This window comes from Oncorhynchus kisutch, linkage group LG17 (genome assembly GCF_002021735.2).
Source record: "Oncorhynchus kisutch isolate 150728-3 linkage group LG17, Okis_V2, whole genome shotgun sequence".
Classification (NCBI taxonomy): domain Eukaryota; kingdom Metazoa; phylum Chordata; class Actinopteri; order Salmoniformes; family Salmonidae; genus Oncorhynchus; species Oncorhynchus kisutch.
In genome coordinates this window covers 83,517,679-83,534,561 of record NC_034190.2, presented here as the reverse complement: position 1 = coordinate 83,534,561, position 16,883 = coordinate 83,517,679, and the positions used below count along the sequence as shown (strand labels likewise).

The 16,883-nt window shown below is 45.6% G+C and overlaps 1 protein-coding gene across 1 annotated transcript in view; it reads right to left on the bottom strand.

The window, feature by feature from the left end:
* The window catches only part of LOC109884084 (transcription elongation factor A protein 2), a 47,251-nt gene extending 31,481 nt beyond the window's left edge, over positions 1-15,770 (bottom strand). The window contains exons 1-5 of the mRNA XM_031794841.1: positions 15,348-15,770; positions 8,503-8,565; positions 8,100-8,205; positions 4,682-4,778; positions 2,795-2,949 (exon numbers count right to left, since the gene is read on the bottom strand). Coding sequence (XP_031650701.1) covers positions 2,795-2,949; positions 4,682-4,778; positions 8,100-8,205; positions 8,503-8,565; positions 15,348-15,416 — 490 coding nt within the window. The 5' untranslated portion in view covers positions 15,417-15,770. The remainder of the gene's footprint in view (positions 1-2,794; positions 2,950-4,681; positions 4,779-8,099; positions 8,206-8,502; positions 8,566-15,347) is intronic.
* Between the last annotated feature and the right edge of the window lie 1,113 nt (positions 15,771-16,883).

Here is a 16,883-nt window from a genome sequence, read left to right as displayed (position 1 = left end):
CGTTTGGTGTTCACCAAAAGGCATGTGGGAGACACCCAAAAGATATGGAAGTAGGTACTCTGGTCAGATGAGACTAAAATTGAGCTTTTTGGCCATCAAGGTAAACGCTATGTCTGGCGCAAACCCAACACCTCTCATCACCCTGAGAACACCATCCCCACAGTGAAGCATGGTAGTGGCAGCATCATGAGGGGGGATGTTTTTATCGGCAGGGACTGGGAAACTGGTCAGAATTGAAGAAATGATGGATGGCGCTAAATACAGGGAAATTCTTGAGGGAAACCTGTTTCAGTCTTCCAGATTTGAGACTGGGACGGAGGTTCACCTTCCAGCAGGACAATGACCCTAAGCATATTGCTAAAGCAACATTTGAGTGGTTTAAGGGGAAACATTTAAATGTCTTGGAATGGCCTAGTCAAAGCCCAGACCTCAATCCAATTGAGAATCTGTGGTATGACTTAAAGATTGCTTTACACCCGCGAAACCCATCCAACATGAAGGAGCTGGAGCAGTTTTGACTTGAAGAATGTGCAAAAATCCCAGTGGCTAGATGTGCCAAGCTTAGAGACATACATTCTAGAGACTTGCAGCTGTAATTACTGCATAAGGTGGCTCTACAATGTATTGACTTTGGGGGGTTGAATAATTATGCACATTCAAGTTGTAATTTTTTTGGTCTTATTTCTTGTTTGTTTCACATTCAAAAATATTTTGCATCTTCAAAGTGGTAGGCATGTTGTGTAAATCAAATAAAATAAACCCCCTCCCCAAAATACATTTTAATTCCAGGTTGTAAGGCAACAAAATAGGAAAACTGCCAAGGGGGTGAATACTTTCACTAGCCACTATATTAGTTTTTAGCACAAATTTCACATTAATTTAAAATGGCCCTCCAGCCACCCCATACCATAGATTGGGCTCTGTTACACCCATAGAGTGCCCCTTGATTTATTCCACATTGTGTTACACACTGAATTCAAAATGGATTCCATTTTTTCTAATTCTACACACAGTACCCCATAACGACAAAGTGAAAACATGTTTTTATTAACAGTTTCAGATGTATTGAAAATGAACTGAAGAAAGATCTAATTTCCATTATTATTCACACCCCTAAGTCAATACATGTTAGAATAACCTTTGGCAGCGATTACAGCTGTGAGTCTTTCTGGGGTAAGTCTCTAAGAGCTTTGCACACCTGGAGTGTACAATATTTGCACATTACTCTTTTTTTTTATTCCAAGCTCTGTCAAATTGGTTGTTGATCATTACTAGACAACCATTTTCTGGTCTTGCCATAGATTTTCAAGATGATTTAAGTCAAAACTGTAACTAGGCCACTCTAAAACATTCAGGGTCTTCTTGGTAAGCAACTCCAGTGTAGATGTGGCATGTGTTTTAGGTTGTTGTCCTGCTGAAAGGTGAATTCATCTCCCAGACTGAACCAGCTTTTCCTCTTGGATTTTCCTTGTGCTTCGATCTATTCAGTTTATTTTTTATTAAAAACTCCTTAGTTCTTGCCGATGACAAGCATACTCATAACATGATGCAGCCACCACCATGCTTGAAACTATGAAGAGTGGTACTCAGTGATGTGTTGATAATGCATACAAAGTGTAATTAATAACTTCACCATGCTCAAAAGGGATATTCAGTGTCTGCTTTGTTTTACCAATAGGTGTCCTTCTTTACGAGGCATTGGAAAACCTCCCTGGCATTTGTGATTAAATCTGTGTTTGATAATCACTGTTTGATTGAGGGACCTTACAGATTATTGTATCTGTGGGGTACAGAGATGAGGTAGTCGTTCAAAAAATAAATGTCAATCTCTTATTGCACACAGAGTGAGTCCATGCAACTTATTACACTACATGGCCAAAAGTATGTGGACACCCATTCAAACTATTTCAGCCACACCCATTGCTGACAGGTGTAGTAAATCGAGCACACAGCCATCCAATCTCCATAGACAAACATTAGCAGTAGCATGGGCCATACTGAAGAGTGTGCCTTTCAACGTGGCACAGTCCAACAAGTCAGTTCCTCAAATTTCAGCCCTGCCAGAGCTGCCCCGGTCAACTGTAAGTGCTGTTATTGTTAAGTCGAAATGTCCAAGAGCAAAAACGGCTCAGCCACAAAGTGGCAGGCCACACCAGCTCACAGAACGGGACCAGCGAGTGATGAAAAATCATCTATCCTCAGTTGCAACACTCACTACAGAGTCCCAACCTGCCTCTGGAAGCAACATCAGCACAAGAACTGTTCGTCAAGATATTCTAGACGATTCTGTGCTTCCAACATTGTGGCCACAGTTTGGGGAAGGCCCTTTCCTGTTTCAGCATGACAATGCCCCCTTGCACAATGTGAGATTCATACAGAAATGGTTTGTCAAGATTGGTGTGGAAGAACTTAACTGGCCTGCACAGAGCCCTGACCTCAACCCCATCCCGTAGTGTATATGACTTGTTAAGCACATTTTTACTCCTAAACTTATTTAGGCTTAACATAACAAAGGGGTTGAATACTTTTTCACTCAAGACATTTCAGCTTGTCATTTTTAATTTAAGTGTAAACCATTTCTAAAAACATAATTCCACTTTGACATTATGGGGTATTATGTGTAGGCCAGTGACACAACATGTCAATGTAATCCATTTTAAATTCAGGCTGCAACACAACAACAAAATGTGGAGAAAGTCAAGGGGTTCTAATACTTCCTGAAGGCCACTGTATAAACCTATACAGCTCTGGAATGTGCTGATAATGGCGGCCATCTTGGTAGGGTCTGTCTCACCGTCGGTCTGCAGGGCAGCCACCAGCAGCTCTCGGCACTTGGTGCGTACGCTGTCAGTGGTGACGGGCGTGGGGGGGAAGGAGGTGAACTTTAGGGTGGTGGGGGTTGTAGGTGTGGTGGGAGTCTTCGGGGGCTCCGGCAGTTCTTGTTTCTTACTAGGGTAGACAAGAGGGCGACAGCGAGAAGAAAGTGTCACATTGTGTTATGAGTCACCCTGATCCTTCCATTTATTCTGACTGGGTATCAAACCCCCCGTCGTCTACCTACCAGTTAAACCCTGTCGTCTACCTACAGGTTAAACCCTGTCGTCTACCTACAGGTTAAACCCTGTCGTCTACCTACAGGTTAAACCCTGTCGTCTACCTACAGGTTAAACCCTGTCGTCTACCTACCGGTTAAACCCCTGTCGTCTACCTACAGGTTAAACCCTGTCGTCTACCTACAGGTTAAACCCTGTCGTCTACCTACCAGTTAAACCCTATCGTCTACCTACAGGTTAAACCCTGTCGTCTACCTACCAGTTAAACCCCCTTCGTCTACCTACCGGTTAAACCCCCGTCGTCTACCTACCGGTTAAACCCTGTCGTCTACCTACAGGTTAAACCCTGTCGTCTACCTACCAGTTAAACCCCCTTCGTCTACCTACCGGTTAAAACCCCTTCGTCTACCTACAGGTTAAACCCTGTCGTCTACCTACAGGTTAAACCCTGTCGTCTACCTACAGGTTAAACCCTGTCGTCTACCTACAGGTTAAACCCTGTCGTCTACCTACAGGTTAAACCCTGTCGTCTACCTACCGGTTAAACCCCTGTCGTCTACCTACAGGTTAAACCCTGTCGTCTACATACAGGTTAAACCCTGTCGTCTACCTACCGGTTAAACCCCCGTCGTCTACCTACCGGTTAAACCCCCGTCTACCTACAGGTTATACCCTGTCGTCTACCTACCGGTTAAACCCTCGTCGTCTACCTACAGGTTAAACCCTGTCGTCTACCTACCGGTTAAACCCTGTCGTCTACCTACAGGTTAAACCCTGTCGTCTACCTACCAGTTCAACCCTATCGTCTACCTACCAGTTCAACCCTATCGTCTACCTACCAGTTCTAACCCTGTCGTCTACCTACCAGTTAAACCCCCTTCGTCTACCTACCGGTTAAACTCCCGTCGTCTACCTACAGGTTAAACCCTGTCGTCTACCTACAGGTTAAACCCTGTCGTCTACCTACAGGTTAAACCCTGTCATCTACCTACAGGTTAAACCCTGTCGTCTACCTACAGGTTAAACCCTGTCGTCTACCTACCCAACCCAAGTCCTTTGGGCTCAAGCTAGATTACCCATCACCAACGAGTAGTTCATTGAACCACCTATGCAACATATGACTCCACATTAGCCCGCTGAGTTAAAGCCTAGGTATGATTCACAAACTATAGGCTACTATTATTTGACCATGCTGGTCATTTATGAACATTTGAACATCTTGGCCATGTTCTGTTATAATCTCCACCCGGCACAGCCAGAAGAGGACTGACCACCCCACATAGCCTGGTTCCTCTCTAGGTTTCTAATCTCCACCCGGCACAGCCAGAAGAGGACTGGCCACCCCTCGTAACCTGGTTCCTCTCTATGTTTCTTCCTAGGTTTTGGCCTTTCTAGGGAGTTTTTCCTAGCCACCGTGCTTCTACACCTGCATTGCTTGCTGTTTGGGGTTTTAGGCTGGGTTTCTGTTACAGCACTTTGAGATATCAGCTGATGTAAGAAGGGCTAAATAAATACATTTGATTTGATTAGTTCAGGGAGCTCACACACGTCTTCAGCGTTCAGACAAGGTTATTCACTGAACTACCTCTTGTTACATGACTGACACTCGGGTTGGCACGGCGTCTCACCTGCGGTCGCTGGATCTAGGACTGTCCTTGGACGAAGATGACCTCAGAGGAGAGCCCTCCCTCCTCTTCTCCTCCACAGCCTTCCCCTCAGAACCGTCTGTAGAGACAGACAGTCAGCTGATTCATATCTATATAGGTGATGGGTCAACATTTACATAATGGGTACCTGGAGGGAAATTAGGGAGGTTTTTTCCTTTTTAAAATGTTAGTCAAGATGAGGGTTTAGTATTATTTATTTTTATTATCATCTAGTCTAATGAATTGTCATAGATTAAATTTAAAATGTCCATGTTTGAGTATTTAGTTGCTTATGAGGCTATATATGGGGCGGCAGCGTAGCCTAGTGGTTAGAGAGTTGGACTAGTAACTGGAAGGTTGCAAGTTCAATCCCCCGAGCTGACAAGGTACAAATCTGTCGTTCTGCCCCTGAACAGGCAGTTAACCCACTGTTCCTAGGCCGTCATTGAAAATAAACATTTGTTCTTAAGTGACTTGCCTCGTTAAATAAAGATAGAATAAAATAAAGGTAATATAAATGTGCATGACGCCACCCTTCATCTCTGATTCTCATACTGGGCAATATCAAGTGTGTCTATAGGCTAGTTAGAGTGGTTTCAGTCACATGATCCAACACCTATAGGCTAGTTAGTGGTCTCAGTCACATGATCCAACACCTATAGGCTAGTTAGTGGTCTCAGTCACATGATCCAACACCTATAGGCTAGTTAGAGTGGTCTCAGTCACATGATCCACAACCTATAGGCTAGTTAGAGTGGTCTCAGTCACATGATCCAACACCTATAGGCTAGTTAGAGTGGTCTCAGTCACATGATCCACGGCATATAGGCTAGTTAGAGTGGTCTCAGTCACATGATCCACGGCATATAGGCTAGTTAGAGTGGTCTCAGTCACATGATCCACGGCATATAGGCTAGTTAGAGTGGTCTCAGTCACATGATCCACGGCATATAGGCTAGTTAGAGTGGTCTCAGTCACATGATCCAACACCTATAGGCTAGTTAGAGTGGTCTCAGTCACATGATCCACGGCATATAGGCTAGTTAGAGTGGTCTCAGTCACATGATCCACGGCATATAGGCTAGTTAGAGTGGTCTCAGTCACATATCCACGGCATATAGGCTAGTTAGAGTGGTCTCAGTCACATGATCCACGGCATATAGGCTAGTTAGAGTGGTCTCAGTCACATGATCCACGGCATATAGGCTAGTTAGAGTGGTCTCAGTCACATGATCCACGGCATATAGGCTAGTTAGAGTGGTCTCAGTCACATGATCCACGGCATATAGGCTAGGAAGAGTGGTCTCAGTCACATGATCCACGGCATATAGGCTAGTTAAAGTGGTCTCAGTCACATGATCCACGGCATATAGGCTAGTTAGAGTGGTCTCAGTCACATGATCCACGGCATATAGGCGAGTTAGAGTGGTCTCAGTCACATGATCCACGGCATATAGGCTAGTTAGTGGTCTCAGTCACATGATCCACGGCATATAGGCTAGTTAGAGTGGTCTCAGTCACATGATCCACGGCATATAGGCTAGTTAGAGTGGTCTCAGTCACATGATCCACGGCATATAGGCTAGTTAGAGTGGTCTCAGTCACATGATCCAACACCTATAGGCTAGTTAGAGTGGTCTCAGTCACATGACTAGGAAGGCCTAGTCCAAAAAACTCATTATTTTACAGACGGACTAGCCTATGTTCTGTTCAGTTTGAGAATGAGATCGCGAAGACGAGGAGGACCGATAGGTCAACTTTGATAGCTTGCTACTACTATAATAGATTTTAGAGGTCGGCCGATTATGATTTTTCAACGCCGATACCGATACCGATTATTGGAGGACCAAAAAAAAAACCCGATACCGATTAATCGGCCGATTTTTTTAATTTTTTATTTGTAATAATTACAATTTCAACAATAGTGAATGAACACTTATATTAACTTAATATAATACATCAATAAAATCAATTTAGCCTCAAATAAATAATGAAACATGCTCAATTTGGTTTAAATAATGCAAAAACAAAGTGTTGGAGAAGAAAGTAAAAGTGCAATATGTGCCATGTAAGAAAGCTAACGTTTCAGTTCCTTGCTCAGAACATGAGAACATATGAAAGCTGGTGGGCTCCTTTTAACATGAGACTTCAATATTCAAAGGTAAGAAGTTTTAGATTGTAGTTATTATAGGAATTATAGGACTATTTCTCTCTATACCATTTGTATTTCATATACCTTTGACTATTGGATGTTCTTATAGGCACTTTAGTATTGCCAGTGTAACACTATAGCTTCCTACCTAGGCTCGAACCAGGAACACAACGACAACAGCCACCCTCGAAGCAGCGTTACCCATGCAGAGCAAGGGGAACAACCACTCCAAGTCTCAGAGTGAGTGATGTTTGAACATCTTGGCCATGTTCTGTTATAATCTCCACCCGGCACAGCCAGAAGAGGACTGTCCACCCCACATAGCCTGGTTCCTCTCTAGGTTTCTTCCTAGGTATTGGCCTTTCTAGAGAGTTTTTCCTAGCCACCGTGCTTCTACACCTGCATTGCTTGCTGTTTGGGGTTTTAGGCTGGGTTTCTGTACAGCACTTTGAGATATCAGCTGATGTACGAAGGGCTATATAAATAAATTTGATTTGATTTGATGTTTGAAACGCTATTAGCGCGCACCCCGCTAACTAGCTAGCCATTTCACATCGGTTACACTAGCCTCATCTCGGGAGTTGATAGGCTTGAAGTCATAAACAGCGCAATGCTTGACGCACAACAAAGAGCTGCTGGCAAAATGCATGAAAGTGCTGTTTGAATGAATGCTTACGAGCCTGCTGCTGCCTACCACCGCTCAGTCAGACTGCTCTATCAAATTAAATTATGTTTTAATTCCTATTTTGGATATCGGGGAGGGTCACGTTTTTTTTCCCCTCATGCGTTCAGAGAGGATTGAGGTCAAATATATTTTGCCGAAGTGAGAGACATACATTTCCATTCCAGAGAGGTCTGATTTTCTAATCAAGTTCCCTACCTTAGACACATGCTGCCTGTTTGGACTTCTTAAACTATAGTGGTTGTATTACTCTATTATAATAAGTATCCGTCCCGGTCTCTCTAGATCAGACAGGATCCCACCTGTCCAGTACAGGCAGACCTACAGACAGACACCATGTTTCACAGGTATGAGGCAGACCTACAGACAGACACCATGTTTCACAGGTATGAGGCAGACCTACAGACAGACCGAGTAGTATGAGATGTGAGGCAGACCTACAGACAGACCGAGTCGTATGAGATGTGAGGCAGACCTACAGACAGACCGAGTCGTATGAGATGTGAGGCAGACCTACAGACAGACCGAGTCATATGAGATGTGAGGCAGACCTGTAGCAGACATACCCAGTAGTTTCTTCCAGGACTTGATGAGTGACTTGGCCAGGGTCTGGACCTCTTCCTCTGAACTCTGCTTCCTCACAGCGTTCACCGACATACCGATCCTGGTGGACTGACAAACACATCGTGTTTTATCATTAGTTCCTCACAGCGTTCACTGACATACCGATCCTGGTGGGCTAACAGACACATCGTGTTTCATCATTACAGTTTCTCACAGCGTTCACGGATCCTGGTGGACTAACAGACACATCGTGTTTCATCATTACAGTTCCTCACAGTGTTCACGGACCCTGGTGGACTGACACCGGCGGTGAGAAAATACTAGACACTGCATTGATCATAGTAATAGAATAGTATTTTCTTCAGACAGAGGCCTACAGCAAGAGGAGAACAAGCTTAGGTCTACCTGTAGAGTCTCCAGAGACATGTTAATGATCTTCAACTCCCTCAGCAGATATATGGCACCGTCCTGTGAAGAAAAGAGACAGCTAAATGTTGACACCTGTTGAATTGAATAGATGCCGTCTACAATAATGTAAATCTTTTTTAGTGAGCAAGCAGTATGCATATTCCAACACAATATTAGGCTAGAAACTATGATTTTTTTATTTATTCAATTGTGCAGGCCTATGGTGATACGGGAAATGTATATTTTTTTAAAGGTGGGTGGGGCTTAGTGGTCAGCGGCAACAGCAGGTCATTCATGAGGCAGGGCTGAATGTGTGTGGATTTATGAGGTTTATCTCCTGGTAAAATATTCTGGTTTCGCCTCCAGGCAGGGGTTGACAGAAGAGGTAGTGGCCTGATAAAAAAATATCCATGCTCAAGGTTAGCTTGTACACAGGGCAGCCTTTATGTGCCGGCCTTGGAGGGCCTGTCCTGCTCTACCGTACCTCCTTGGAGGGCCTGTCCTGCTCTACCGTACCTCCTTGGAGGGCCTGTCCCGCTCTACCGTACCTCCTTGGAGGGCCTGTCCCGCTCTACCGTACCTCCTTGGAGGGCCTGTCCTGCTCTACCGTACCTCCTTGGAGGGCCTGTCCTGCTCTACCGTACCTCCTTGGAGGGCCTGTCCTGCTCTACCGTACCTCCTTGGAGGGGCTGTCCTGCTCTACCGTACCTCCTTGGAGGGCCTGCTCTACCGTACCTCCTTGGAGGGCCTGTCCCACTCTACCGTACCTCCTTGGAGGGCCTGTCCTGCTCTACCGTACCTCCTTGGAGGGCCTGCTCTACCGTACCTCCTTGGAGGGCCTGCTCTACCGTACCTCCTTGGAGGGCCTGTCCCGCTCTACCATACCTCCTTGGAGGGCCTGTCCCGCTCTACTGTACCTCCTTGGAGGGCCTGCTCTACCGTACCTCCTTGGAGGGCCTGTCCTGCTCTACCGTACCTCCTTGGAGGGCCTGCCCTGCTCTACCGTACCTCCTTGGAGGGCCTGTCCTGCTCTACCGTACCTCCTTGGAGGGCCTGTCCTGCTCTACCGTACCTCCTTGGAGGGCCTGCTCTACCGTACCTCCTTGGAGGGCCTGTCCTGCTCTACCGTACCTCCTTGGAGGGCCTGCTCTACCGTACCTCCTTGGAGGGCCTGTCCCACTCTACCGTACCTCCTTGGAGGGCCTGTCCCGCTCTACTGTACCTCCTTGGAGGGCCTGTCCCGCTCTACTGTACCTCCTTGGAGGGCCTGCTCTACCGTACCTCCTTGGAGGGCCTGTCCTGCTCTACCGCACCTCCTTGGAGGGCCTGTCCTGCTCTACCGTACCTCCTTGGAGGGCCTGTCCCACTCTACCGTACCTCCTTGGAGGGCCTGTCCCGCTCTACCATACCTCCTTGGAGGGCCTGTCCTGCTCTACCGTACCTCCTTGGAGGGCCTGTCCCGCTCTACCGTACCTCCTTGGAGGGCCTGTCCCGCTCTACCGTACCTCCTTGGAGGGCCTGTCCCGCTCTACCGTACCTCCTTGGAGGGCCTGTCCCGCTCTACTGTACCTCCTTGGAGGGCCTGCTCTACTGTACCTCCGTGGAGGGCCTGTCCTGCTCTACCGTACCTCCTTGGAGGGCCTGTCCCGCTCTACCGTACCTCCTTGGAGGGCCTGTCCCACTCTACTGTACCTCCTTGGAGGGCCTGTCCTGCTCTACCATACCTCCTTGGGAGGGCCTGTCCCGCTCTACCGTACCTCCTTGGAGGGCCTGTCCCACTCTACCGTACCTCCTTGGAGGGCCTGTCCCACTCTACCGTACCTCCTTGGAGGGCCTGTCCCACTCTACCGTACCTCCTTGGAGGGCCTGTCCCGCTCTACCGTACCTCCTTGGAGGGCCTGTCCCGCTCTACCGTACCTCCTTGGAGGGCCTGTCCCGCTTTACCGTACCTTCTTGCCCATCCAAATAAAATATTGACATTTATTTGACCAAGACGCAAAGCAGACAGAAAGATACATGAATCTCAGACAAAGCAAAACAGCGCCCCTCTGTCTTAGTATGTGTAGCCAGCCCATGAATCTGATTCTGTCTCGACTAAGAGCATGACATGTCATACTATTTTTGGCCAGACAGCATCATCATATAGGCTACATATTAGAGGTCGACCGATGAATCGGAATGGCCGATTTAATTAGGGCCGATTTCAAGTTTTCATAACAATCGGACATCGGTATTTTTGGACACCGACTGGGCGGTTTTTTTTTTTACACCTTTATTTCATCTTTATTTAACTGGGCAAGTCAGTTAAGAACACATTCTCATTTACAATGACGGCCTAGGAACGGTGGGTTAACTGCCTTGTTCAGGGGCAGAATGACAGATTTGGACCTTGTCAGCTCGGGGGACCCATTCTTGCAACCTTAGTCGATGTGCAGGGGTACGAGGCTGTATACACTGAGTACCAGTACTGAGTCGATGTGCAGGGGTACGAGGCTGTATACACAGAGTACCAGTACTGTGTCGATGTACAGGGGTACGAGGCTATATACACAGGGTACCAGTACTGAGTCGATGTGCAGGGGTACGAGGCTATATACACAGAGTACCAGTACTGAGTCGATGTGCAGGGGTACGAGGCTATATACACAGAGTACCAGTACTGAGTCGATGTGCAGGGGTACGAGGCTATATACACAGAGTACCAGTACTGAGTCGATGTGCAGGGGTACGAGGCTGTATACATAGGGTACCAGTACTGAGTCGATGTGCAGGGGTACGAGGCTATATACACAGAGTACCAGTAATGAGTCGATGTGCAGGGGTACGAGGCTATATACACAGAGTACCAGTACTGAGTCGATGTGCAGGCGTACGAGGCTGTATACACAGGGTACCAGTACTGAGTCGATGTGCAGGGGTATGAGGCTGTGTACACAGGGTACCAGTACTGAGTCGATGTGCAGGGGTACAAGGCTGTATACACAGAGTACCAGTACTGAGTCGATGTGCAGGGGTACGAGGCTATATACACAGAGTACCAGTACTGGGTCGATGTGCAGGGGTACGAGGCTGTATACACAGAGTACCAGTACTGGGTCGATGTGCAGCGGTACGAGGCTATATACACGGAGTACCAGTACTGAGTCAATGATAACTTGGCTGTATACACAGAGTACCAGTACCGAGTCAATACACGGGAGTCAATACACGGGATATCAGTACTGACTCAGTACCGAGTCAATACAAGGGAGTCAATACACGGGATATCAGTACTGACTCAGTACCGAGTCAATACAAGGGAGTCAATACACGGGATATCAGTACTGACTCAGTACTGAGTCAATACAAGGGAGTCAATACACGGGATATCAGTACTGACTCAGTACTGAGTCAATACAAGGGAGTCAATACACGGGATATCAGTACTGACTCAGTACTGAGTCAATACAAGGGAGTCAATACACGGGATATCAGTACTGACTCAGTACTGAGTCAATACAAGGGAGTCAATACACGGGATATCAGTACTGACTCAGTACTGAGTCAATACAAGGGAGTCAATACACGGGATATCAGTACTGACTCAGTACCGAGTCAATACAAGGGAGTCAATACACGGGATATCAGTACTGACTCAGTACTGAGTCAATACAAGGGAGTCAATACACGGGATATCAGTACTGACTCAGTACCGAGTCAATACAAGGGAGTCAATACACGGGATATCAGTACTGACTCAGTACCGAGTCAATACACGGGAGTCAATACACGGGATATCAGTACTGACTCAGTACCGAGTCAATACAAGGGAGTCAATACACGGGATATCAGTACTGACTCAGTACCGAGTCAATACACGGGAGTCAATACACGGGATATCAGTACTGACTCAGTACCGAGTCAATACAAGGGAGTCAATACACGGGATATCAGTACTGACTCAGTACCGAGTCAATACACGGGATATCAGTACTGACTCAGTACCGAGTCAATACAAGGGAGTCAATACACGGGATATCAGTACTGACTCAGTACTGAGTCAAACCTTTATTTTTAAGTTAAGTTAAGTCAGTTAAGAACAAATTCTTATTTTCAATGACGGCCTAAAAAACAGCGGGTTAACTTGTTGCTCAAAGGCTGAATGGCAGATTTTTACCTTGTCAGGTCAGGGATTCGATCCAGCAACTGTCCCAACACCCTAACCACTAGGCTACCTGCTGCCCCAATGTGCAGGGGTACGAGGTAATAACATGGCTTTATACACACTGTACCAGTACTGAGTCGATGTGCAGGGGTACGAGGTAATAACATGGCTTTATACAGGTACGAGGCTTTATACACACTGTACCAGTACTGAGTCGATGTGCAGGGGTACGAGGTAACAACATGGCTTTATACAGGTACGAGGCGTTATACACGCTGTACCAGTACTGAGTCAATGTGCAGGGGTACGAGGTAATAACATGGCTTTATACACACTGTACCAGTACTGAGTCGATGTGCAGGGGTACGAGGTAATAACATGGCTTTATACAGGTACGAGGCTTTATACACGCTGTACCAGTACTGAGTCGATGTGCAGGGGTACGAGGTAACAACATGGCTTTATACAGGTACGAGGCTTTATACACGCTGTACCAGTACTGAGTCAATGTGCAGGGGTACGAGGTAATAACATGGCTTTATACAGGTACGAGGCTTTATACACGCTGTACCAGTACTGAGTCGATGTGCAGGGGTATGAGGTAATAACATGGCTTTATACAGGTACGAGGCTTTATACACGCTGTACCAGTACTGAGTCTATGTGCAGGGGTACGAGGTAATAACATTGCTTTATACACAGGGTATCAGTACTGAGTCGATGTGCAGGGGTACGAGGTAACAACATGGCTTTATACATGCTGTACCAGTACTGAGTCAATGTGCAGGGGTACGAGGTAATAACATGGCTTTATACAGGAAGTATCACTTCTGAGATGATGCACAAGGGTACGAGGTAATTGAGGTAGATATGAACATATAACTAGGATTAAGGCATTAGGATAGATAATAACCAGTAGATAGTAGAGTTGATAACCAGACCGTATAATTGCCTCGAAACTGAACCGAAACTAACTTTACACATCTAAACAAAATGAAATAAATGAAGGGGATGATGACGATGGGGGAGAAAGGGTGAGTTGATGACCCAGGGGAAGCAAACTATGCATAATTATGTCATCACTAATTGTGAATGAAAAACATGGCGGGCCATTATATTGTAATGATCCATTGACATTATAATCTCTACATGGTATGTAGCCTCTATCAGACCACCAAATACAGTCTTATGGTTTTGGTGGTGCCCATGCCCCCCCCCCCCCCCCCCCCCCACACCAGAGGAAACCTTGAGACAGGAGAGAAGAACGGACTGTTTTTGTCCGATTATCAGCACAAAATGTAATCGGTGAGAGCGCAGGCTCAAGCAAAATCAGCAACGCACAAGCTTTCGTTGTTTATGCTCCAACAGATAACGGACTATTTTTGACTGCGGTCACAGCGACACGCTTATAATGATGTTTAGGCTACTGATGTGTTTTATCATTTGACTGGGCGTCTTGCTGACCGCGGGTCTTTGTGGTCGGTGCGTTTTGTTTAGTGTCGTTATAGAAGGAAGCTGTTACCCCGTTACAACACAAACCCTTTTCTCTTTCACAGTTGTCGCGTTCCAACACAAACCCTTTTCTTTTTCAGTTGTCGCGTTCCAACACAAACCCTTTCTCTTTCACAGTTGTCGCGTTCCAACACAAACCCTTTCTCTTTCACAGTTGTCGCGTTTCAACACAAATCCTTTTCTCTTTCACAGTTGTCGCGTTCCAACACAAACCCTTTTCTTTTTCACAGTTGTCGCGTTCCAACACAAACCCTTTCTCTTTCACAGTTGTCGCGTTTCAACACAAATCCTTTTCTCTTTCACAGTTGTCGCGTTCCAACACAAATCCTTTCTCTTTCACAGTTGTCTCGTTTCAACTCAAACCCTTTCTCTTTCACAGTTGTCGCGTTTCAACACAAAACCCTTGCTCTTTCACAGTTGTAACTAAGGCGAATGTCATGTGTTGAACCCTTGACTGTTTTTACATTTCCTACGGTAAAATAAACTCATGAAAATGCTTGTGATATTTAAACTATGTATTTTAATGTCACCGAAGACCTTCAAAAACACAACCAAATTGTGTTTTTTTTTGTAATAGCGTATATGAAATACATTAATTACACTATTAGCTTGAAGGAGTTAGTGTTAATCAGTTGATTACTTCCGTGAAATAGAACTGATTCGTTCTGGGCCGGTCCATACAGACATCAAATGATCCCACTGATTAGTCTGCCCACCCAAACGCAACCTCCATGGCCTTCAGTTTCTTCCAGAGGTAGGCTGTGTAGCGAACAATACCGCAACGACAGAATTCAGTTTCAGTCGTCAAAAAGCAACGATTGGGCCTGACTAAGAATGAGAAGATGAGTGGCTGGGGATGTGTGGTCAACCATTCATAAAACACATCACCCGTTAATGTAACAATGTTTCTATATCTATCCATTATTATAACCTACGCTGCAACACTGTTGCAATGTGCAACAATTCCCTTTCATTTCATATCGACCGAACAATCAGCTCGTTTTTTTGAGTTCAGAACAACAAATAGCCAACACCTTTCAGTAGCTTTCCAGAATGTTCGATGGCTACAAAGGTGCATCACACCAACACCACTATACTCCTGCACTGCCTCGCCTCTACCTGATTTCTGATGCTGGGGGCGTTGGTCCTGCGTCCACTGCCGCGCTAGCTGGCAAACCCAACTTACCGTGTTTTTCTTGTGCACCATTTTGTCCAGCTTTTTAGCAATGCGTTCGACCTCGTGGTCTTTCGCCATTTTGCTTGTATTTTTTTTTGTAGCTGCTCTTCTCTCCCGTTACGGATGAACCTCCATTTATGTTTGAAAAAAACCCCTCTATCGTCTCTTTCCTTTCTCTCACAGTCCCCAACCCATCCACTTGTTTCCTCACGGCGCGCGGGTTCCTACGTCTTCTTCTTTCTTCATTATTGCAGACTATACCTATTGGTGTATTGCCGCGCCACCTGCTGTACGGGGTATGGAAACAACAAATTAATGAATGAATGATCCAATATTCATTTCGGGGAGAAATGGGGGCTCGACATCATACAACAACAATAAAAACACTCATTCAGTCACAGTTGAAATCACGTCTCTAAACAGGCTCAGGTGCCTGTGAGGGCGAAGCGTTCATCAATAGGATTGCTCCGCTCAGCCACGCCCACAAATGACGCCTATTTTTCCTCAGACTTCCTCTCTGTTTGTGATGTGGAGTTGATAGCCATTAAAACGCTACAAAATCCACCTTCTTAACATGTAACATGTCAGGATCCCTCTGTTGACACGGAAGAGTATCTGTTGTATCCTACTCCTAATATCATTACTTCCTCAACTTCTCTCCCATCCAGGAGTCATTACTGGACAATGCTTATTCTCAACACCTCAGTCCACTTCACCCTAACAGAAAACACCACAACAAGTGCATCATTTAGGCTCAGCTGGCATACGATACGATCTACAGTCGTATGTACACTTGACACATGATCAACTACTATGCATGTATCACACTGCATGGGGCTTGGGCACGAATACTCTAACAGGGTATCTCTCAAAAAAAAAACATAAATACAAGTGAGAATAGATTGAGTGGGCGTCCTCACTCCACCCACCATGCGGGTAAATCAGTGCCCACAAAACACTTGATCCAATTATTTGAGAATATCCTTTGCTTTTACTTCTAAAGCAAACCCACTCTTAGGCGCCCTGCTTTGAAGATCCACAGACACACACCACACGTTCCAAACCGATATCTTCTTGAGGCGCAGAGCACGCTCCTTCTGTTCCATAGATACACACAGTCACACAAACACATTAAAAAAATTAGCCCACTTCTCTTCACTCTCATCAGCACAGTTTTATTCAATGTATCCACAATTGTTAACAGAGATTTAAATCAGATATCTCAGGAACAAACATAGACAAAAATATTTAATGAATAGAAAAAGTGATCCAAAAAATGTACCACTGACTACCAACTATACACCACTATTACACACCACCATCTATACACCACTATTACACACCCCCATCTATACACCACTATTACACAACACTATCTATACACCACTATTACACACCATCTATATACCACTACTACACACCATCATCTATATACCACTATTACACACCATCTATATACCACTATTACACACCATCTATATACCACTATTACACACCCCCATCTATATACCACTATTACACATCACCAACTATATACCACTATTA